Source organism: Dipteris shenzhenensis, chromosome 8, assembly GCF_047967505.1.
Source record: "Dipteris shenzhenensis isolate YYH24624 ecotype China chromosome 8, Dip_SZ_1.0, whole genome shotgun sequence".
NCBI classification, from domain to species: Eukaryota; Viridiplantae; Streptophyta; class Polypodiopsida; order Gleicheniales; family Dipteridaceae; genus Dipteris; species Dipteris shenzhenensis.
Window position 1 is genome coordinate 47,694,007 of NC_141603.1, and position 21,825 is coordinate 47,715,831.

Consider the following 21,825-nt stretch of genomic DNA (forward strand, 5'->3'; position numbering starts at 1 on the left):
CCCTGACCTGCTCTGATACAATGTTGACTAGGGCAGGCAATGGAAGCTCAGAATATGAGTGGAGAAGCCAAAAACCTAGCTGCTGTATTGAAAATGCTGCTACAAGGAATGGAGGTCAAGAGGGAGCCAATATGTCAAGACTCTAGGGCTAAATGCCCTAACTGGACGAAGTGTCCTTACTGAACTAGGTGGTACATGAACTAACTGTACCAACAGTCCTAACTGAGTGTAACTAGGCCTACAAGGCACATACCAAGGAATAAGTGGCACCTATGGATAGCCCATAGAATGGCCTACAATAGAGACATTGTTTCATCTGAGCATGCAGCTTTACCTTGGCTGGACTGTAAATACTTCCATTAGTAGAAGCCTCTGATGTATTTGATTCCATATCGCCCTTCACAAATTCAGATGACACTTTGTAGGATATGACTCCAAATACTTCTAGTAGTTCATATCCTCCTCTTGTTGCCCATGTTCAGCCTGATTTGCAGCCACTTGATCATGCCATTGATAAGGCAGTTGATAATACCATGTTGTTAGTAGACAACAGAAAAGAGTTCCAAGGTGGCTCTTGGATACTCTAAGGGACAACAAGCAAGCTGAGCCCTTTGCTGCTTGCACCATAGGTGTACAAAAACAAATGCAAGGCAATTTGCTGCATGTTGCTTTGATTGCTACCGCTTGTAATGATGAAGGTCTCTGTCTTAAGGATGCATTTGATAGTTGAGAATGGATGGATGCCATGAAAGCCGGACTTGATTCCATTCATGCAAATGGCACATGGGAGTTGTGTGACTTGCCAATAGGCAAGCGTGCCATAGGCACTAATGTTAGAAAAGTGAAATCTCACACAGAGGGTATCCCGTAGTGGAAACATAGGAGTTACACGCGGAAGTGTTTCAATATGGATGCTTCTTCAAGTGTGTGTACTTCACAACATTCATGTGTACGTGCAGACTAGCAAATAGACTATGCTCAGAGACAAATATAGAAGCACTATTTCTGTCCGTTCACAAACTGGACAAGAAACAACACCAAAAGGTTCTCCTACTAAATGCCTAGCACCTCTAGATCTCTAAGCCCGCGTGCTCCACTGAGCTATGTAGACTCTTTGTCCAAAGGATCTCTCCACCTTGCTGTTTGGAACCTCAGCCTAGGTGGGCTGCCACTCAAGCTCAGTATGCAGCTCCTTCAGGTTCACCTTCACCTCCTGTGGATAGGCCCGAGGGTCCCCTTCTTGTTGCTCCTATCTGCTCTCGGAGGGCTTCTCCAGATGATGATTTGTGAGGGCTTGAGGCCTCCCTTTTATAGGGCACAGGGCCCTCCAAGTGGACTGACCAGGACGGGAGGGAATAGCCGACTCATGCAGCCCCCCTGGCTAACTTCTGCAGGTCTATCAGCCGACCTGGTTGGCTGGCCCGCACCAGCCCAACCAGGCCCTATATAAGGGCAAGGGTCTGCCCCCTTCAGCCCTTTGTTTCTGGCCTCCTGTACCCTGCTGGTCCCTCCTTTATGCAGGTCATATGTCAGGCCCAAATACTGCTCCAACACCTGCTGCAAGGGTCCCACCACGTAGCCGTACAATTGCGCCAGCACTGTCCTGCAGCCACCAGATCTATGCTGCAGCTTCCGTACTCCTTGCATGGTCATTCCGTACACCCTCAGGCCTCCCTTCCCAGCCAGGTATGGTGTGAGGTGTGCTGCCCACATGGCAGCCTGTTTGCTGCTTATGTGGTAGCCCCACCCTTCTCTCTCTTGTTGTCTGAATGGTGCCCACATGGCAACCAGGATGCTGCCCATGTCGCATTCCCTCAAACCCTAGGTCCACCCCCCCAATGCTCTCCTCATATGGGGGCTTTATAGACGGGAAGGTGACCTTTCATATTCCAACAACTAAGTGGGTCTACAAATTGAAGCGGAAAGCTAATGGCATTGTTGACCGCTATTTGCGAAAGGCTATGCCCAACAATGTGGCATTGACTTTGAGGAGACAGTTGCTCCCACTACACGCATTACGACCCTTGTTGTGTTATGGCTTTTCATCACACACACACACACACACACACACACACACACATTGGGAGGTCCATCAGTTGGACATTAAGACTGCTTTCCTTCATGGGGATTTATTGGAAGAGGTCTATGTCAGCCAGCCTCTAGGATTTGAGGTTGTAGGTTTTGAAACTGAGGTATGCCGGCTGAAAAAGGCCCTCTTTGGTTTGAAGCAGGCACCACGGGCATGGTATGCCAAGAATGTCCATACCCTTTTTGTATTCTTGGTATTTCTTAATTATCCACAATCGCGTGCATTTGCATGCTCTTTTCCTTCTTTGTTGAGCCTAACAATCGGTATATTTGGGTCAATCTTTTGTCTCGTGTCTCTTCCTTAAGCAGGATGCTACTTCTTGGATATCTGCTGAATGCAGTTTCAAGGGCTAATGGGATGGGGTAAGCTTTGAACATTAGTGGAAGAAAAACAACTGTGAATGGCTAGGGGAAACAGTGCGATTGTATAGGCACATATTCTTCCTTGTCTAGGTGCAACGATGGATGGGCTGAAATAGATTGAGGATTGCCATCCTTAGTCCTTAGAGTAATTGTAATTTTATTTGTCTTGTCCACATCTTTTTGTTAATCCAATTTGCAAGAATATTTTGAAGCTAACAAAAGTACAAAAAATGTCTTGCAGCTACACCCTTAAAAGCCTAGTATTTTTACTTGATTGCCATTCTTTTGGGTTGAGAATCCACGGTGTCAGCATGCTTTTTCTTAATGCAAAGCTCACAGCTTTCCCCTCATAATGCTGTTCAAAATTCCTTTCGTCATACTCTGTTCTCCCTATTATTAAGAATATTTCACCTTTTCTCTAATTTTCTACATCAAATGTTGCGTGGTATGTCTCCTCTTCCCACCTTAAATACTTTCAACATTTTGCTGGTGTTTTCTACGAAATGTTTAGATGAGAGACCATGAGATTTACAAATATGATCCTGAGGGTTTTCTTCTCCTGCTTAGTATTGGCCTGCCTTGTGCTTCACTACTTCTTATCCATCTCTTCTGAAAATACCTGCGCACGTGTGTGTGTGTGTGTGGGTGTGTATGAGTGTGTGTGTGTGTGTGTGGTGGGCTTTTGGGAGTGTTTTCATCTTTCTTTCCTTTTTTTTGGGGAAGTGGCGGGGGTGCGTGGGTGGTTTTCATGCATGCATATATGTGCTGCAAAGTGCTTGCATTCATAATGATGCTGTTATGTCTGTGCCCGGGGGCAGCGTAAAGCCTGTGCATTTGTGATGATATAAAAATCTATTTTATAGGTAATTCTATCCTTTTTGAACTGGAATCTTACAGAATTGGCTATTGGAAATATTGTGAGACGAGTCTTACATATTATACGGGAAGAGGAAGTTTCAATTGCAACTAGTACAATTGATGAAGCTGGGGCTGGCTCCGACAGCGATGATAAAGACGAAAGTGATCATACTGGTCAACCTGGCTTATCGGCAGCAGCCCTTGCAGCAGCCAGTAGAAGTGCTTTACGTGCACCATCGTTGCATAATCTGCTGGAGTCAGTGCCGGCACCATCTGCAGCTGTGGTCGGATCCTCTTCAGGCGGGGATTCTGAAGGGAAAAGTAGATGTAAGGCATTTAATTTCTACATAGATACTCAGCATGTTCAGACTTTGTTTACCGTCTCAATAATGATGTGCTTTTTAATCCTTTTATGGCAGCTTGTGACAAGAACTCAAAAGGCTGGAAGCTGAAGCATCAAGTTATCGAGGCAATAAATGAACTACTTGAAGATATTGACAACTACCACTCACAAGTGGCAGAGCAGGCGCTTGAGCATATCCACCAAAAGTAAGAATAATGCTCTGAGCTGCTGACTCCATTACTTGTTCTCAATAATCATTCTATTAAAGCTTGTATGCCTTTACAAGTCCTAGGGCTTGGAAAGTATACAAACTGTCTGCCTTTAATGTGAATGGCTTCTGTTACATTGATGAAATCTTTCTTTCTTCCCACTTAATATGCATATGTTGGCTTTCTTCAGTGAAGTGATACTTACACTAGGTCGCTCACGAACACTGCTACAATTTCTGCTCGAAGCAAAAAAAAAGAGATCATTCCAAGTTTTTATTGCTGAAGGTGCTCCAAGGTAAGACTTCGTGCTCTGCTTCTGCTGGTTTTATGTGAAACCTAACAATGATTTTTTTTTCTAACAAGCCACATATGCAAAGAAAGTCTTGAAGGTTCTTTAATTCACTTAACTTTAAGTGAGGTGCACTCGGCGAAAATCAGGTATCAGGGTCACACCCTGGCAAAAGAGTTAGCTGCTGTGGACCTTCGAACAACTGTGATAACAGACTCAGCTGTTTTTGCCATGATATCTCGAGTTGACATGGTTGGTAATGTGGCAGTTTTCTTCTCTGAATCTAGCTTTGGTGCAGTCACATCTAGACAAAGCTCTTTTACATGTAAGGCTCCTCATATTGCATCTGTTGCTATGTGAAGGTAATTGTGGGTGCTCATGCAGTAATGGCTAATGGTGGTGTGATAGCCCCAATTGGCTTGCACATGGTTGCCCTTGCAGCAAGACGCCATGCTGTCCCCTTTGTCGTTTTAGCAGGGCTGCATAAGGTAAGAAAGTTCAACATTGGAGAAGGTCCTTTGATAGATTGTGTACAACAGACTTTTGCAAGGCGTTGTTTCTTATTTGAAATGCCATTCCTTAATTGCTGGTTCTTGAACCGAAGTTCATTTTACATTAGATTCCAACAACATTAAGTGCTTATTATACTTTCCCAATGCACTGTATTAGCATAGTTTTGTATCTTTAGACCTTGGCCAGATTTAGTATTCTCTATCATTCAACCAAATTGTGACACCAAATTTCATTAAGTGGACATCTGGCGATCAAGATGATCTAGATCAATCACTAACTTTTGATATTTCTAGGTACTATGATAGAGGTGCCTTACCTTTTGCTAGATTACTATCCTCCATAGTCTGCCTTCCACGGATTGTTTTGTAATTCCTTAACCCTTGGCTAGTTTCTCCACGCAGCGGAAATAGTAAATGGATGAGGTGTGTTCAACGGAAGAATCTTAAAGAGGAGAAGGGATGCTATAATTGAAAACCTCAACGTTATGTGTCCATAAGATAGAACTCAGAAGCACCAAAATCAGGAGATAGATAACAGTAGAACAGTCCAAGAATATATTGCACAAATCTGAGCCAAACACTCTTATAGAAGGTGTCACCAGAGATCCCAAAACATGCAGCAGTCCACTGCCCTGGATGCTCTATGGTGAGCACAAGCACTGCTCCTACTTGTGTCCTTGCACTCCTTTGGTTGTGCGCTCCTAAGCGAGCTTTGGTGAACTTTCGTAATCTGAGTTCCTTGCACAGCACCCTCCTGCAGACGTGTACTATTCTACTGGCTGTAGGTATGCACCAAGAACTGCTCCAAGATGTAAGGGTTGCTTCCAGTCTGAACTGTCTGTGAGAATCTCTGCTGCTGCACTCATCCACTCCTCTGCTTTCCAATAGATTGCTGACCTAACCAACCTGCTCCAGCCAACCAAACTGCCATAGACCAGCCAACCTGGTGTGTGGATCTGCTGACCAGTTGTTGGCTCTGTCTGCTGGCCTATAAGATGTCTGCTGGTCCACCCGCTGCATTTTCTAGCGGCCTGTACTTCTCCTGCACCTCCTTTGTGTGCTGCCTCTGACAGCCTACCACCATGTCTGCCTACCACCATGTCTTTCTCTGGCAGATCCTGCACAGTCCTATAGCAGCGGCACATGTTCTTCTGTCTTCCAGGCCCTGCAGATCCTTCGTACTGTAGCTGTACTGTCTGCTGTACAAGCCTATAGATTGGCCCTTTTTCAGAACTCCTGCCCACCTCTGACAGTGGACCATGTGGCAGCCCACAATGCTGCCCACGTGGCTGTATTGTGGATGTTCCCCTCCATCTAGGTCTACCCATGTGATGCTCACAGAGTAGTCTCTCATGCCTGCTCGAGCAATTTGTTGAAACCCAGTCCCAATACTAACATACCGTTTCCAGCTCCGCTTTATCGTTGCAACTCAAGAACCAAGCCAATACATATGTCCAACCACAGCACCATCCTCCGATGGCCACTGTTGTATGCCATCACAAACATGCCTGGCTTACCATACAACTTGGGTGGAATCTCTGGGTACTTCTGGTTGTCCCCCTACAAATTTGGGACCATCCAGAGCCTGAAAAGCACCAAGTCCCCTGGGTCTGCTTCAACCCGTTCTCCTACCTGCATGATCCACAACATACGTCAAGAAACCCTGAAATTATTCAAGACTGTCTCCAAACGTTCAAGCCTTGAGCCCACCAAGTTACATTTTTACCCTTGTCTGTAGATGCCTTTGTTCCTCCTTGAGAAGTCTTCATTGTCAGTATCAATTGTAAGTACCAAATATGTAGAGCTACCCATAGCAACTAGGTCCAGCAACCAACAGAGCTCCAAGTGCCTCTGTTAAGGAAGCTCTTTCCGGTACCTTTCTGAAAGCTTTTCACCCTCCAACCTAACAAGCATTGAGTGCCATTGTACTACTTTAATCATCATATAAATACGAGGATGTTACACACCTCGGTCTTTAGTTTGTTGCTTGCTGTTAGAACAAGCCAAGCACGTCAATTAAGTACTCCCATCAGCACATCTGTGAGTTTTGGAGCCAATACTCCAGTCAATGCAAGTTTCCAATCCACCATCCATGTCAGACTGGTCTCATATTCTTTATGTTCTATGACGGCTATAACCTTGTCCTTAGCATGCTCTGCGACATAGATTGTCATCTTCTTCTTGTGGGGAACCTAGGTTCTCTGACTATTGCTCTATACTGGACCTGGACACTGTCACACCTGGATCTACGGATCGTGTCTTACCTTGTACCACATGAGCTGAATCTTTTTTAGGTTCTTCTCCCTTCGACTTTTCGTCTTGCTTCAGTCTCTTTGTCTTCCGGCAATCTTTTGCCATATGTCTAGGCATATCACAATAGTAGCACTTTCTTTTCTTCTTCTTGTCTCCTTCAGAAGAGTCTCCGCCCTTGAAAGTGTCCTTTGGTAATGGCATTGAGCGCTTTCTCGCTGCCATCATCCTCACACAGCCTTTGCTTTCTTCCTCTTGGAGCAACAAGGAAATCCTTGAAGGTCACGGCTTGATGCCTTTCTAATTGTTAGGGTTGCCACTAACCCGTTGAAGCTTCTTGGCAGTTTACTCAACATGAGAATTGCTGTCCACCTTTTGACCTATGGTGGTCAGTTGATCCTTCAAGACTTTTACCTTGACTAGATGATCACTGTCACATGCACCCCTACACTAGGGAGCATGGTTTGGGTGTCCTATTTCCGCAGCATAGATCCATCTCCCGCATGTCGTAGTTGGGGGAGTGGTCTCAGCACAGTTTTGTATGCCGATTTGGCAACCATGTATAAATAAAGCAATGTACTATAGTTAGGTAAATCTCATGTGTCTCTCATGCTTGAGTTAGCGTTTTATATTCATCTATTTTCCGTAGAGCAAGTGTCCGCATGTTACATTGGTATCAGAGCAATATGGTTCCTTTTGATTTGAGTTAGGTTGGAGGTAGTCCTGGCAGCAAAGCTTAGTTATGGGGACTCAGTTAGAAGAGGAGGGAGCATTCTTTGGATATTATCAAATTTTGTATGTTGTCCCTACCCCGGACTTATGGTAGTACCATACTCCATTAGCCTCTCCCTCCCAACCTTCATCGCGGATTGGGCCGGCTCCCATCTTCACCCGTATGCATTTACACCTTGCGGGGCAAGGTTAGGGGGTCCTCTGGTAGTCATTATTGCAGCAGTTGATGGGTCTTCCAGCCTTCCATCATGGACCCGTCCAGTAGAGCAGCTCTAAGGCATGCGTTCAGGGAGCAAGATCATCTCCTTGAGCAGAATATGCTCTTTTCTGAGCAGCCTGAGCAGGACAAGAAGACAAAGGAGGATGGAATGACATTGGACCATTTCCGGCTTCTGTTTGAACATGAAATCCTTGAAGCGGCTGCGCAACGATCCAGACGTCGTGCCGAGTTGGCAGCATATGAGGTCCAATGCAGGCTAGAGACTGAGAGCAGATGCTTGTAAAGCACCAACAGTTTCTCATGGGCTGCCCACAGTTCCTCTCCTCATCCGCAGTACCCACGAACTGCGCATCAGCAGAAAGTCCTTTATCTGCGCTGGAGTTTTCCATCTCCGAGCATAGTTTAGTGGACTATTTTGCTGCAGCTCAAACAGTGGTTTCCCTTGGGTCTACCAATCCAGGGGATCATTCAGTTTACATAGGCGCTACATGCAGTGCCTTAGGGTTTTCCACCCATGGGGGTAGTGTAACCATTTCCACTGCGTGCTCTCAGGGGTCTTCCATCCATGGGGCGAGCTTAGCTCAGTCCGCACACCCAGATGATGAGACTCTTGTTCTACCACCCATGGGGATCGTCGAGCTTCGGCAGCCTCTTCTCTTGGAGTTTCCACTCGAGAGGATCAGTCAGTTCATGCAGTTACGTTGGATGGGTCTTTTACTCGTCCAACAGCTTTATCACGTCCAATTAACTCTTTAGGGTCTTCCACTCCGGGAACTAAGTCAGCTGGATCAACTTTAGTAGGGGAACAGATGGTTTCACAACTATGAGGGATGGGTCTTCCACTGTTGGAGATATCTTAGACCCATCAGCATTTGCCATAGATGAGCCTCTTCGGTCCATTTCTCAAAGGAGTTGTCTATCCCCCACAGTTAGTTCTCTTGGGCATTCCACCCGAGGGGACACCCCATATGCAACAGATAGGTGTGATGGGTATTTCACCCATCAGGCCTCTTCATCAGCTCTGGTCCATTGGGGCTTCCGCCCTTGCAGCTCAGTTGGCCACATCAGTTTTAGTCGGCATGACTCACATTTTACCTTCTCGTCAGGAGTGTTCAAGACTAGGGGGCTCAGTTTCCAGTCCCATTGGTCGTGATGCTCAGGAGGAGCGGGCGTCTTAGGAGTTTGCTAGACCAGTGCTAAGACTCGCACGAGGGAGTACCCTCATAATTGGAGTCGCAGGTAAGTACGGAGTTTGATTTTTCCTCGGCAATTCGAGAGGATAGTCATGCAGTTCCCCTTCCTCAGTAGTTTAGGGAAGCAGCGGCTGCAGTATTAGTGATCAGAGAGGTTGACCAGGCCTTCCCATTATTGTGTCTTGCACTCCGAGAGGTTAGTCATACAATGTCCTCTCCATCAGATCGCGAGTCAGCAGAAGTAGCAGTGACCAGTGTCTACCCCGGCAGTTCCCTTGGTGATGACAACAGCTCGGTCGATTCATCAGAGGTGTGCTCACCAGCAGCCTTAGTACTTCCTCAGCACTTGAGGGGGACATGCTTAGTCCCTGTATCCCATCAGGAAGAAGCTATGCTAGCCATCTCTCAGTTCTTTTGAGAGGCATACCAGTCATTCATGGTAGACGAGGTGTTCTCAGTAGTTGTGGACATCTCACATTTCTTTCAGGTAGCATCCTATTTGTTGAGTCATTAGAGGGGTGCCCAGCAACTCCTCCGTTCTTTCGGAGAGCATCCAGTACAGTCTCCTCCTTGGAGGGGTTATCTGTAGTGCTAATGGGCATCACGCAAGTTCTTCGGGAGACATTTTCATCCACAGTTCCAGATTCCAGGTGGGTGGCAGAGTTTTACCCTCGGCAATTATCACGCCAACAGAGGAGGCAAGTTCATTCCAGCTTTCCCTCACTGCAGTCATGCAGAACAGCACCATAGTTTCTAGGAGTGGATGTGGGTATTCTGGAGTTCCCAGGTTTTCAGTTTTGGTTGCCTAGCTTCAATGGCTTTCTCATCACCCCAACAGTTCCTGGAATAGCACTAGCATTTCTATGTCGGTGTATCTTCCGTAGTGGGGAGAAGGCATGCCAACAGTTGGTAGCCAGTTTCATGCCATTGGACTTCCGGAGTGCAATGCCCCACATCAATAACCCAATCAGTTTTTAGCAAGTCATTAGGAAAGGAGGCAGTTCCTATGTCTAGGAGCCTATCAAAGTGCCATACCACCCAAGGATCAAGAGTTTGCAGTAGTAGCGTGGTGGGATGATTGGCCTCAACAGCAGTTCGGCTTCCAGTCTTCCTCAGCAGCTATCATCATCCAGAATTTAAGCAGGAGGGAATGTCACATGCACCCCTACACTAGGGAGCATGGTGACACATAGTCCAACCCATTTGTTGGATGCCGTGACCCCGTTGTGAGCCCTGGTCTAGGGATGAGTCAGGCACGAGCTACGGGGGTCCATTCCCAGTTCCCAAAGTCGCAAGCCACAGTGGAGTAGTTTGGGTCGCCAAGGCAAAGTGTTGCGAGGTATCCACCTAGCAAGAAGTGTAGAAGAGGGGGATGTTAGAGGCACTAGGGTCAAGTCCTGGTGGCAGTGAAAACTGGCTGTCTAGACTGCGTGAAATGGTCCAAAAGGGCCTGGTTTTATAGGCAACGGCCAGCAACCTGGCTGGCCAAAACCGACCAGACAGTCAGTTGTGCTGGCCCAAGGTTGGCTGGTTCCCAGCCCTATATAAAGGGCCTTCAGCCCCCTTTTCACTCACTCAGCTTCCTCAGTTGAGGACTCAGCTCCCAGCTTCCAGCCGCACTTCTAACCAGCATAGGTGCGAGTTTTGGGTGTCCTATTTCCGCAGCATAGATCCATCTCCCACATGTCGTAGTTAGGGGAGTGGTCTCAACACCTTTTTGTATGCCGATTTGGCACATGTAGAAATAAACCAGTGTACTATAGTTAGGTGAATCTCATGTGTCTCTCATGCTCGAGTTAGCCTTTTACATTCATCTATTTTCTGCACAGTAAGTCTCCGCATGTTACAATCACTCACATGGTCACCTTCTTCCATATCTAATATGAACAGCTGATTTTGGAGCATTACAATGTGACCGGTGAATGCTGTCCCGTACAAATCTTCCAGGATCGTCCATGCTAATTGAATGTGCGAAAGCACTGAATTTGCAGTCTTCCTGATGATCATTGCCAATGTATCAGTATCCTTTTGCATCTATTATTTTATGCGGAAATTGTAAATGGATGAGGTGTGTGCAATGCAAGAATCTTAGAGAGGAGAAGGGAACACTATAGTTGAAAACTTCAACTTTGTGTCCACAAGATACAACTCACAAGCACCAAACTTAGGAGATAGACAGTATTAGAACAGTTCAAAAATGCCTCAGAATATATTGCACAAATCTGAGCCAAGAACTCTTACAAAAGGCTTAACCAGAGATCCCAAAACATGCAGTAGTCCGCTGCCCTGGATGCTCTATGCCGAGCCCAAAATCTGGTCCTACTTCTGTCCATGCACTCCTTTGGTTGCATGCAACTCAATGAGCTTTAGTGACCTTTCGTAGTGCAAGTTCCTTGGACAGCACTCTCCTGCAGACATGTGCTCTCCTATTGGCTGTAGGTATTCTGCTCCAAGCTCCAAGATGTAAGGGCTGCTTCCAGTATGAACTATGTGTGAGAACCTATGCTGCTGCACTCATCCACTCCTAGTAGATTGTTGACCTGCACATTGGAGTAGGGTGGAATGCCCAAAGACTGAACCCGTGAACGGTCCCCACAATGGGGCCTTTATGGAGGTAGGAATGTTAGAAAATGAAATCCCACCTGGGGGTATCCCACAGCGGAAGACCGATAGATAGCCCAGGAATTACACGTGGAAGTGTTTCACTTTGGAATCAAGCTTCGTAACATGTGTGTACTTTATAACCATTCATGTGTGTGCAGACTAGCAAATAGACTGTGCTCAAAGGCAATATAGAAGCAGCTCTTATATATTTCCATCCATCCACAATTGGACTAGATACAATACTAAAAGGTTCTCCTACTATATGCCTAGCACCTCTAGATCTCTGAGTCCGCGTGCTCCATTGAGCGTATGTAGACTCTCTATCCAAAGGATCTCTTCCAGCTTGCTGTCCGGAAACTCAGCCCTGGTGGGCAGCTCTCTAGCTCAGTCTGCAGCTCCTTGAGGGTCACCTTCACAACCTAAGTATAGGCCCAAGGCTCACGTCCCCCCTCCTCTCCCCACCCCTACTCCCTCTCCTCTCCTCTCCTTCTCCCTATCCTACTCCTTCATGGCTGCCAAGGTTCCCCTCCTCTACGTAACCCTACCTCTGCCCCCTCCTACCTATTCCCTCTCCCTACCCCTTCTCTCCTCTCCCTTACAATACCAAAAGGTTCTCCTACTATATGCCTGGAACCTCTAGATCTCTGACCTAAACTCAGCCTAGGTGGGCAGCTCTCTAGCTCATTCTGCAGCTCCTTTAGGGTCACCTTTACCTCCTGAGTATAGGCCCAAGGCTGCCCCTTCTACTGCTCCTGTCTGCTGTGGATGGCCGCTCCAAGTGATGTGTTATGAGGCCCAAATGGCCTCCTTTTATAGGGCTCAAGGCCTAGCCAAATGGACGGGCCCAAGAGCCTCTTTCTGGCCGACTCAGTCTACCCCTACCAGCCGTTTCGCTTGGGAAAGCCATAAACAGCCCCTCATGGCTCAGGTCCTGCTTGGCCACGTTGCAGGCTGCCACTGGCCCAGCCAGGCCTGCTCATGTTTCAGCCTGTTTTGTATGCCCTTGGGTCTTCCATAGCTTGCTGACCTGTGCATTTCTGTCCTCTCCATGTGTGGACAGCATCTGGATGTTCCTTTGCCATGCCCTCCATGGGGGGTCTTCCATGCCAAGTACCAGTCCTCTCTCTTTGCTGCCCAGATGACAGCTCATGTGCTGCCCATGTGGCAAACTCATGCCTATTACTACTCTATGCGCAACCCCCCTGATGCACTCCTCATATGGGGGCTCACAGGTGGGGAGGTCACCGATCCTATTCCAACAAGGAAACCCTGTAGACTGGCTTACTTCCTTTGTCTATTAAACTCAGTCATGGACTAATATGAGTTTTTTGCAAAAATCACACCTTGATTGACGAAAATCCTTTTTGTCCAAGGATCATAGAGACGGTAAGCCTTGCTCTCACGGTTGTAGCCAGCAAAAATGCATTTGTCATCCAGTTTGCTTTTCAAGTGACTAGGCGTATGTGCATAAGCTACACAGCCGAGCTCCCTGAGGTAGTGCACCTTGGGTTTTTCTAATGTACCAAGCCTCAATGGGAGTCACAGTTTTCAAGGCCATGTGGTGCACACATTATTTCCTGCGACCAAAACCTCTTCCCTTTGATCATGCATTTGGCCATCTCCATCGAATACCTATTCTTCCTCTCAGCAACACCATTTTGCTGAGGTCTATAGGGGCCTGTATATTGATGCATAATCCCTTTTTCTTTCAAGAATTCTTCAAGGTATTTGACATGCCTCCTCTGTATGTTCTCAAAGCATGCACTTTGCACGCTGACTCATTCTTAGCCATAGCAACAAACTGCTTGAAGTACTGGAAGACATCATATTTTTCTTTCAAAGGAGACATCCATGAAAATCTAGAAAAATCATCTATGAAGGCAACAAATATAGATGCTATCCCAAAGATGGTGTCTTCATGGGATCACATACATCACTGTATATGGGCTGGAATTTTCTCTTACCTCTAACAGATTCATCTCTGGGACACGCATTCCTGTGCATAGTTTTCCAATACCCCTTCACAGACATGTCTAGGAGGAGTCTCCAAAGATGGCATATCATGTACCATCCCATGCAAATTTCACCGTGTGAAGTTTTCGTCCATGTTGCGGCCTACTAGTATTGCGATAATTCTTTCTATCTTAAATGGTGTGTTGCCCTATCAGCTAGATTTAGATGCTCGTTTGGGAGAGACTAAAATGAAATCGTTTAGACTTCACAAGCAGTTGTAGCTTGAATGAAGAGATTTTGGACTACTTTTTGATTAGCCTTCTCCTTTAGTGCTAGCCTTCATCATGGCTGAGTCTACCCTTCACCTCCGGAGTGCCGACAGAAACTCAGTACGAAGACTTTGTATAAATGGATGCTCAAGTATGTGTGGGTGTGTGGATTTGTATGTGTGAGAGCATGTTTTTATACTATGGTCTAACCCCACTGTGGGCGTTGATGACGTTATAGTAGCTAGTCCCTGCTATGTGTGATGGAGTTTATGGTTTTCAACCTTGTGAGTGACTATCGTGAGATTGAAACTGCACTATGTTGTGTTTTTAGAGGATGAGTTTGGGAATGTTCCTGGATTCATCTAGGTATATCATGTACCATTCCATATCTGTGCAACAATTGCAAACTGCAATAGCTAGCATGGCCAAGTCTTGCATGCCATAATTCTACATTTTTCATTTCTTGAGTCAGTGGTGCCATACAAACATAGACAGAATGTTGTCATGTTTATCCAGATGGTACAAACCCTGATTCAAAATGCTCGTATTGACTCTTTGATAGTCTTTTTTTGTATCTTTGATGATGCACTTATCATCGTCAAAAATGACAGCCAAGCCTCTTTTCTGAAAAGAGGACACAAAATGTAAATTCATCTTTATCCTTAGCACATACAAGACATCTAGAAGGCATAAATCCATCCCATCAACCGATGACAACAAAATTGTCCCAACTCCTTTCATAGGATATGAAGAACTGTTGGCACAAGACACTCGTTTGCCACCAACAGGAGCAGGCTGCAAATTTGTAAATAAATTCTTCTTGGAAGTAATGTGCCTGGAAGCACCACTATCAAAGTACCATATAGGATTTGAGGCATCACTCACACAAAATGAGGCAACCTCTGTCAGAAATGACCCAACAGAGGGTACGCACAGCGGAAGACTGCAGGAGCTCACACAGTGTGCGTGTGGGTTGTGGAATCACAAACTTCTTAAACTTATGTGCATAGATGTGCAAGCCAGTAAATAGACAATGCTTAGAGGCAAATATAGAAGCAACACTTCATATTTCCGTCCGTCCAGGAACTAGGACAGGATACAATACCAAAAGGTCCTTCTACTACAAGCCTGGCACTTCTAGATCTCTGAGCCCACGTGCTCCACCTCGAGCATATGTAGACTCTCTATCTAGATCCCTTCCACCTTGCTGTCCGGAAGCCAGCCTACGTGGGCTGCCACTCTAGCTCAGTCTGCAGCTTCTCCTAGGTCACCTTGTCCTCCTGAATGTAGGCCTAAGGCTCCCCCTTTGCTGCTCCTGTCTGCTGTCCTGAGGGCTGCTCCAAGTGATAATCATGGAGGCCCCTAAGGGCCCCTTTTTATAGGGCAAAGCCCTACACAAAATAGCCGACCCAAACTGGCCGACTTCAGGGTCTGTTTGGGCCGACCCTGGTCTGCAGGAATACATGATGTAGGCAGCCCCTTTTAGGGCCCTTGTGGACCCCGCCTAGCCACATGGCTTTCAGCCATTGGTCCAGGCAATGCAGCCCTATATCCCAACCTGCAATGGTCCTCTTTTGCTGCCCAAAACCTGTCCATCTGTTGCACCTTTTGCCTCTTCTGGTTCTGCCTCCGTTCAGCCTCCTTCTGGCCCTAGAGTCACCTGCCCCTGCTCCGTACACCCTGCTGTGTGCACCCGCACAGGTCTGTACATCAGCTGACATCAGCGCGCCCTTCACAGGGCCCTGTTGCAGGCCGTACGCCTGTCTTTTGCTTTGACAGCTGCCCACATGGCAGCTCATGTGCTGCCCATGTGACAGCCCCATTATCTCCAGGTCTACCTCCCCCATGCTGTCCTCATATGGGGGCTTACAGATGGGGAGGTGACTATTCCAACAACCTAATGGTTGGCATTACAGCTGGCATGATAATTGCAAACCAAAAAGGACCACTCTTCTGCAACAGGGTTTGCTAAAGCACTACCCTTGTTTGCATCTGATGCATTTGAATCTGAAACTCATTCCAGCTTCCCTCTTTTCCTTTGTTTCTCCAACCGTTTCTTGCATTCATTGATGTGGCATCTAGGTTTATGCAAGTTTGCAAATAAATTCTTCTTGGAAGTAATGTGCCTGGAGGCACCACTATCAAAGTACCATATAACGTCTCTCAGAGTACTTGAGGCAACCTCATGGTTGGCATCATAGCTGGTATCATAATAAAAAAGACCAATCTTCAGTGACGAGGTTTGCTGAAGTACTACCCTTGTTCACATTTGATGCATTTGAGTTCGAAATTGTCGTTCCAGCTTCCCTCTTTTTCCTTTCTTTCTCCAACCTCTCCTGCATCCATTGATGTGGTGTGTAGGCTTCTTGCAAAAATGGCATTTTGCCTTTTTCTTGGACTGACGTGCATTTTTGTGATGTCTGAGCTGAATCAGTCCTAACCAACAAGGCTTGATCATCATCATGCATCTTAATAAACATGTTTCTCCTTGTTTGTTCTTCCTGCAACAATAGCCCCACAAGTCCTTGAAACCTAAGTGGAACTGTACTAGCCCTCATGGACAAATTCATAGAAGTATGAAAGTCAAATAAGTTTTTGGCAAAGAATTGAGAGTTGTAGATCTATTAGGTATGACTTCATCAATATTCAACATCTGTTCTTTAAGATCTTGGATCTTAGTCAAATTGAGTCACCCTTGAGCATCTAGACATTATCAAGCTCTCTTTCTCTAGCCTCATTCCGTACTTGATACATATTCGCCAAGGTATTTCAAGCTTTCTTGGAAGTCCTGGAGGAGCAGATATGAGGTACGAGGAACCTCATAACAGACAAGGCAATGAGTAACAAAGCGTAAGCATCTTTGAAATCCCATCTCCTCTGATCTTGAGTAGGGGCAACAGGTGCAGCTGGTACAACAAGGCTCACCTGTGCCTATTGTCTATCACGACGATTACTTCCTTACTGAGGTGTACCAGGAGCAATGGCTACATCTCTTGGATGGGCATGTTCACTTGTAACAAAATCCATAGACCCTGTGCAACCAAAATATTCTTTACCATAACGCTCCACATGGAACCATTGGTGCCACCCAATTTATCCTCTTGGGCTAAAACTCCAAAAACATCTCCCGGATTTTGGTTCTGATTCTAAGCCATCCCAAAATTCATGTGGTATGAAATATACGGCAACAACAAAAGAACACTATTCCACAAGCCAATACTTGGCTAGACAAATGCAGCCTGAATATATCAGTTCTAAACTGCTAAAATGGACTGTTTGAACAGAACCGAAGAGAATCAAATTTGCCCCAAAGGAGCCAATGCTTGGCTCAAGCAGAACACAACCCCACTGAAATCTGTGTGCACCTGGTGAATATCCCTGATGTAGGGCAGAAAAACACATTGAAAACAGTCCAAAAGTGACTGAAAATTGCTCAAAACGAAGGACACTTGATCCCCTCAGACTGGTCAAACAGTAAATGACTGTTTTTCAAACCTGTTTTGGTCAAAACAGTAAAATTCTGAACTACAGGAGTTGAAAATGCTCCCAGGAGTCGCTAAAATTGAGCTTCCCAACTGAAATGCTGACTGAAAGAGGTCTAGAATAGCAAGTTGACAGCTCCAGAAGCATAGAAACAGTCACCAACAGGATCGACCAGCAAGTAGAGATCAAAACAGAACTGAAAATGACCTCAAAACTGTTCTAGAATGACACAAACTGAGGCAGACCTGTCATGGAACTGTTGCTGCAGCTTCAAATCAGCAAAGAAACCTCACCTGCAGAAAGTGGGTCAACCACTTAAAAACAGTTTGAAATCCTCCAGAAGAGAGGTGGGCTGCAGCAAAACTCATCCAGAAGTGAGGCGACTGCTTCACCAGTGCAAAGCAGCAAATCTGCAAAAACAGCAATGCTTGCTGCATAAATGGCTCCAAACAGCAGCGCCTTTTGCAGAAAAGGCTCCGGAACTCATCGCCTAGGTCTAGAGGTGTCGTAGCAGTTGGCGGCTGCACAAATTGATGCTGGACAGCAGGGGTTCTCGTGATAGAATTGCAGTTCTTCATGACATAAGTGTGCAGGATTGAGATTCCAAGCTTGGAATGGAGCAGGGAGGGGGATGGAGACCAAGGGGCTTTCTATACTGATGCTTCCTATGCAGCTCCTCAATACTTCTTTACTGGATGTAGGTTTTCTTTTGATCTGTTGGATGTCTGCTCCAATGCGAACTTATTCTTGACCTCCCTGATGCCCTAGAATGCGGAATAGGGTGTATTTGTAGGTTCAGAGCATAGCTTTTGCAGGAGTGCTCTATCTTCAGCAGCTACTGAAGCCTACATCCATGGCACAAGAGGAAGAGTCTCCCTCAGAGGGTGCAGCAAACAGAGCAATCTTTTGATACCTTACCTCTTGTGTTTTTTGCTTAAGGTGTTGTTACATGCCTTGGTAGTTTTTGTACTTGGCTAACACCATTATATCTTTTCTAGTTTGGTTGTACATCTGTCTTCTCTTTCACTATTAAGCAAGCACACACATTGAATTATATCTTTCATATCCGTGTCTTGCGTTCTCGGGGTAAAACTTTGCTGCGAAGGGAGTTGGCCTATAGCAAGCAACATCCACGTGTTTTTCTACATGGTGTGAGAGCCCAAGGTTGCCTTCCGGGGATAGCCTTGCTCTTGATTCAGAACCGAGGGGATACAAGGCTGGGACCTCCTCCGTACTGAAGGGCGGTGTTTTTGCTGAGAGGAGGGAGCCTCCACATGCAAGTGTGTTTGTTTGTCTTGCAGATAGTTCAGGGTAGCTACTTCATGTCATCTGCTTCCTCACCATGTTGGGCAGCCCACGGATACCTAACTTTGGTGAGGCTGGAAAATTGGATGGTTCGAATTATCCGATCTATTTGGAGGGCTTTGAAGCCCGCATACTGGCCTACTAGCACCCATAGACTGTTCACTTGGCAGTCTATCAGTCATTGTGGTCAAGGAGTTTCGAAACAGGTTTCGGAGTTTGGGAAATGTTTCAAGGCCATCCCGAAACATCCGTAAAAACGTTTCGTGCATAATAGGGTATTTAAATATATAAAATTTTCCCAAAAGAATTAAAACATTTTGGATTATTGCTACCAGAACTCCAATACTTGAAAAAACTTAAGAAACATAGTGCATAGACATTTGATATGTCACTTGGAACTTGAAATTTGAAACGTATTACTAATTTCTAATTCAGAAAATTAACAACTCATCCTTGATGTTTCAATAGTCAATGGTAATATTTTAGAATTGAAAAAGATACATGAATCATTTTTCATGTCACATGACAAGAGGTTCAATATTCAAAGCTGAAATGACTCCGATGCTGATGAGACGATGCACGGAGGCGTTTTTATCAAAGTCCTATGATTTTAACGATTTGGGGGTTTTTCGGGTGCTCCGAAACTGGAGTTTGGGTTTCGAAATGTTTCTGAAATGTTTGGTACGTTTCAGGGCTGCCCAAAACGTGTTTCGGGCCGACTATGCTGTCAGTAGACCAAGTTTGTAGGGTTCGAGGTCAGCTTTCTGGCCTATTTAAGGCCTTTGCTGCAGGCGCCTTGCTGCCAGTCCTGTCCTTTACGGAGTCCACATGGACCTGCAATAGCAGTTGACCAGTTCTCTGTTTACTGCCGACCAGCACTGCTGCCTGGCAGTCTGCTCCAGCCTTTGCCAACCAGTACCTACCTTCTGTACAGTCTTGCGGGTGTATTGTGCTGCTGTCTTGCTGCTATGGCAGCTTGAAACTGATGTGCGCCCATGAAATGAAGACCACATGCATTTTGTAATGCCTGTGGCATAAAAAACTGGACATTTGAGCAATATCATGTTCTCATTGATATGCAAGTCTTCTTTTTAATTGGATTTTTTGCGAATAATCTAAAAAAATCTGTCGTTTGAGAATGGAACTGGATGAAGACATTTTCAGTAAATATGCCTTTCATCTCCAGAGAAGTGTTAGAAACTCAGCAGGTTGAGGGCATCCATATGGATAACTAGATCTAGGAGTTGGCCAAGGCCAGAAACTTTGGGACATGTAGGGTGACTGAAGCTTTTTGTAATTAACTGCAGGCTTTTGTGTTAACAGAAAGGAAGTCCGTGTTTCAAACAACTGTTTTCCTACCATTTTCTTCTGCATTCTTTCACTCTGCATGCCTGTGGTGTTCAATTTTAGTGTGTTATCTCTGCAAAATTTCAGGAAAATTAATGTTGTGTCATCAACTTATCTAGGAGATTTGCTCCTCCATATAAAGTTCAAACATATTCAGGGTGATTATATTAATAGACCAATAGGCTATAGCTGGGATAGTGTGTTTAGTCACTCCTCATAGGCTTCTGGTTCAATAACCTTCTTGCATATATGAGCAAGACTACGATATCAAGCGTGCTTTTATTTTGTAACTCTTTTTCTGTTATGGATGCAGCTGTGCCCTCTGTATCCTCACAATCCTTATGTGTTGGTCAATGAGATGAAATCACCCTCACAGATCTTAGACTTTGGGGAGATCTCAGACTGTGTCGATCAGGCATTAGATGGACCTCCACTGCATGCAGTAAATCCAAATTTTGATTACATACCTCCAGAGCTTGTTAGCTTGTTTATCACAGACACGTAAGTCTACTTGCTTTTTGCTGTTTGTCTGGGTTATATTTGTTTCTCTTCTTTCTATATTGTCCTGTTCCGCCTTGAACATCAGTACTATTCTGCTCTGATATCTAAGCCGGTTTGATTCTCTCCCATGGTTCTTTGGTACAGAGAACAACATATAAGAAACGAGACTGTGAATGTATGTCTATGTCATTGGTTAGGCATGCATTATAACACTTAAGAATGTAAGCAAGATGGGATTTCTAATTTCATATCTTGTCATTGTTTCTCCAGCGGTGGACATAATCCATCTTATGTCTACAGGCTAGTAGCAGAGTATTACAGCCCCGAGGACTATGTTCTTCAATGAGCCTCGTATGCATTCCGTTCCTTTGCTGCAGGGAAATTAATCTTTTATACCTGAATAATTTGATATTATGAGAGTTAGTAAGCCAACCAATCTTTGGATGAATGGGGACACTGCAAAATTCCATCTTTGTATAACCAAACATATGTACATCATTTACAAAGATGTCCTCCATACTCTGACGATGACAAAAGTGGCCCCAAATTCAGGATACATTTTACCCAATTGAAAAGCTTTAGTAAAAAATATCACATGAACTGCTATCAGATATTTTATATTCACCAAGTTTTATACGGAAACTGATATCATCCCCGAGTCTGTACATGAAATTATATAAATCAACGGTGACTGCATACTAGGTGAGTATATGAGTTTATCAGAAGGCTCCAAATTTTGCAGGTGAGGACAGAAAGAAAGTGCAAAGTCTATTGATGTATGAATCATTATGCTCCAAAGGATATCCTGATGATGTGTTGTGCAATCTTTTGCAACTTTATTTTTCCATCTTTGAACAAGTGAACTTTTGGCAAAGCTTTTGCTTTTGTATGCTTCTGAACTGCTCAAAATCAGCTAAATTGAAAATAGATCACTACCTTCTCCATAACTTTGTTTTTTTTTTCTATATTAAAAGCTAGAGCCTTGGATAGCTTAAACTTGCAATATGTGCAAATAATATTTGAGAAGTTGAGTTTGTAACTTGATTTGGAAAGACACTACATGATATATGCTAGGTCTATGATAGTTTTAGAAAGAATTATGGATACATACAATCAACGTGCACATTTGAAATGTGGAAAATGTTGAAGAAAGAAGAGAACCCAACATTCATAACCCCTCTACACAAAATTGTAGTAGAGCTTGACAATATTTGGCAACTTTTTCCCCTATCTTTGAACAAGTGAACTTTTCGCAAAGCTTTTGCTTTTGTATGCTTCTGAACTGCTCAAAAGAAGCTAAATTGAA

General features: G+C 45.0%; 1 protein-coding gene across 1 annotated transcript in view; it reads left to right on the plus strand.

Annotated features, from left to right (window-relative positions):
* Nucleotides 1-21,427, plus strand: part of LOC147899605 (uncharacterized) — a 73,294-nt gene extending 51,867 nt beyond the window's left edge. The window contains exons 3-9 of the mRNA XM_087378399.1: nt 3,349-3,636; nt 3,729-3,858; nt 4,052-4,156; nt 4,300-4,402; nt 4,513-4,638; nt 20,332-20,519; nt 20,790-21,427. Of these exons, the coding sequence (XP_087234525.1) occupies nt 3,349-3,636; nt 3,729-3,858; nt 4,052-4,156; nt 4,300-4,402; nt 4,513-4,638; nt 20,332-20,519; nt 20,790-20,865 (1,016 nt within the window). The 3' untranslated portion in view covers nt 20,866-21,427. The remainder of the gene's footprint in view (nt 1-3,348; nt 3,637-3,728; nt 3,859-4,051; nt 4,157-4,299; nt 4,403-4,512; nt 4,639-20,331; nt 20,520-20,789) is intronic.
* Nucleotides 21,428-21,825: the final 398 nt, after the last annotated feature.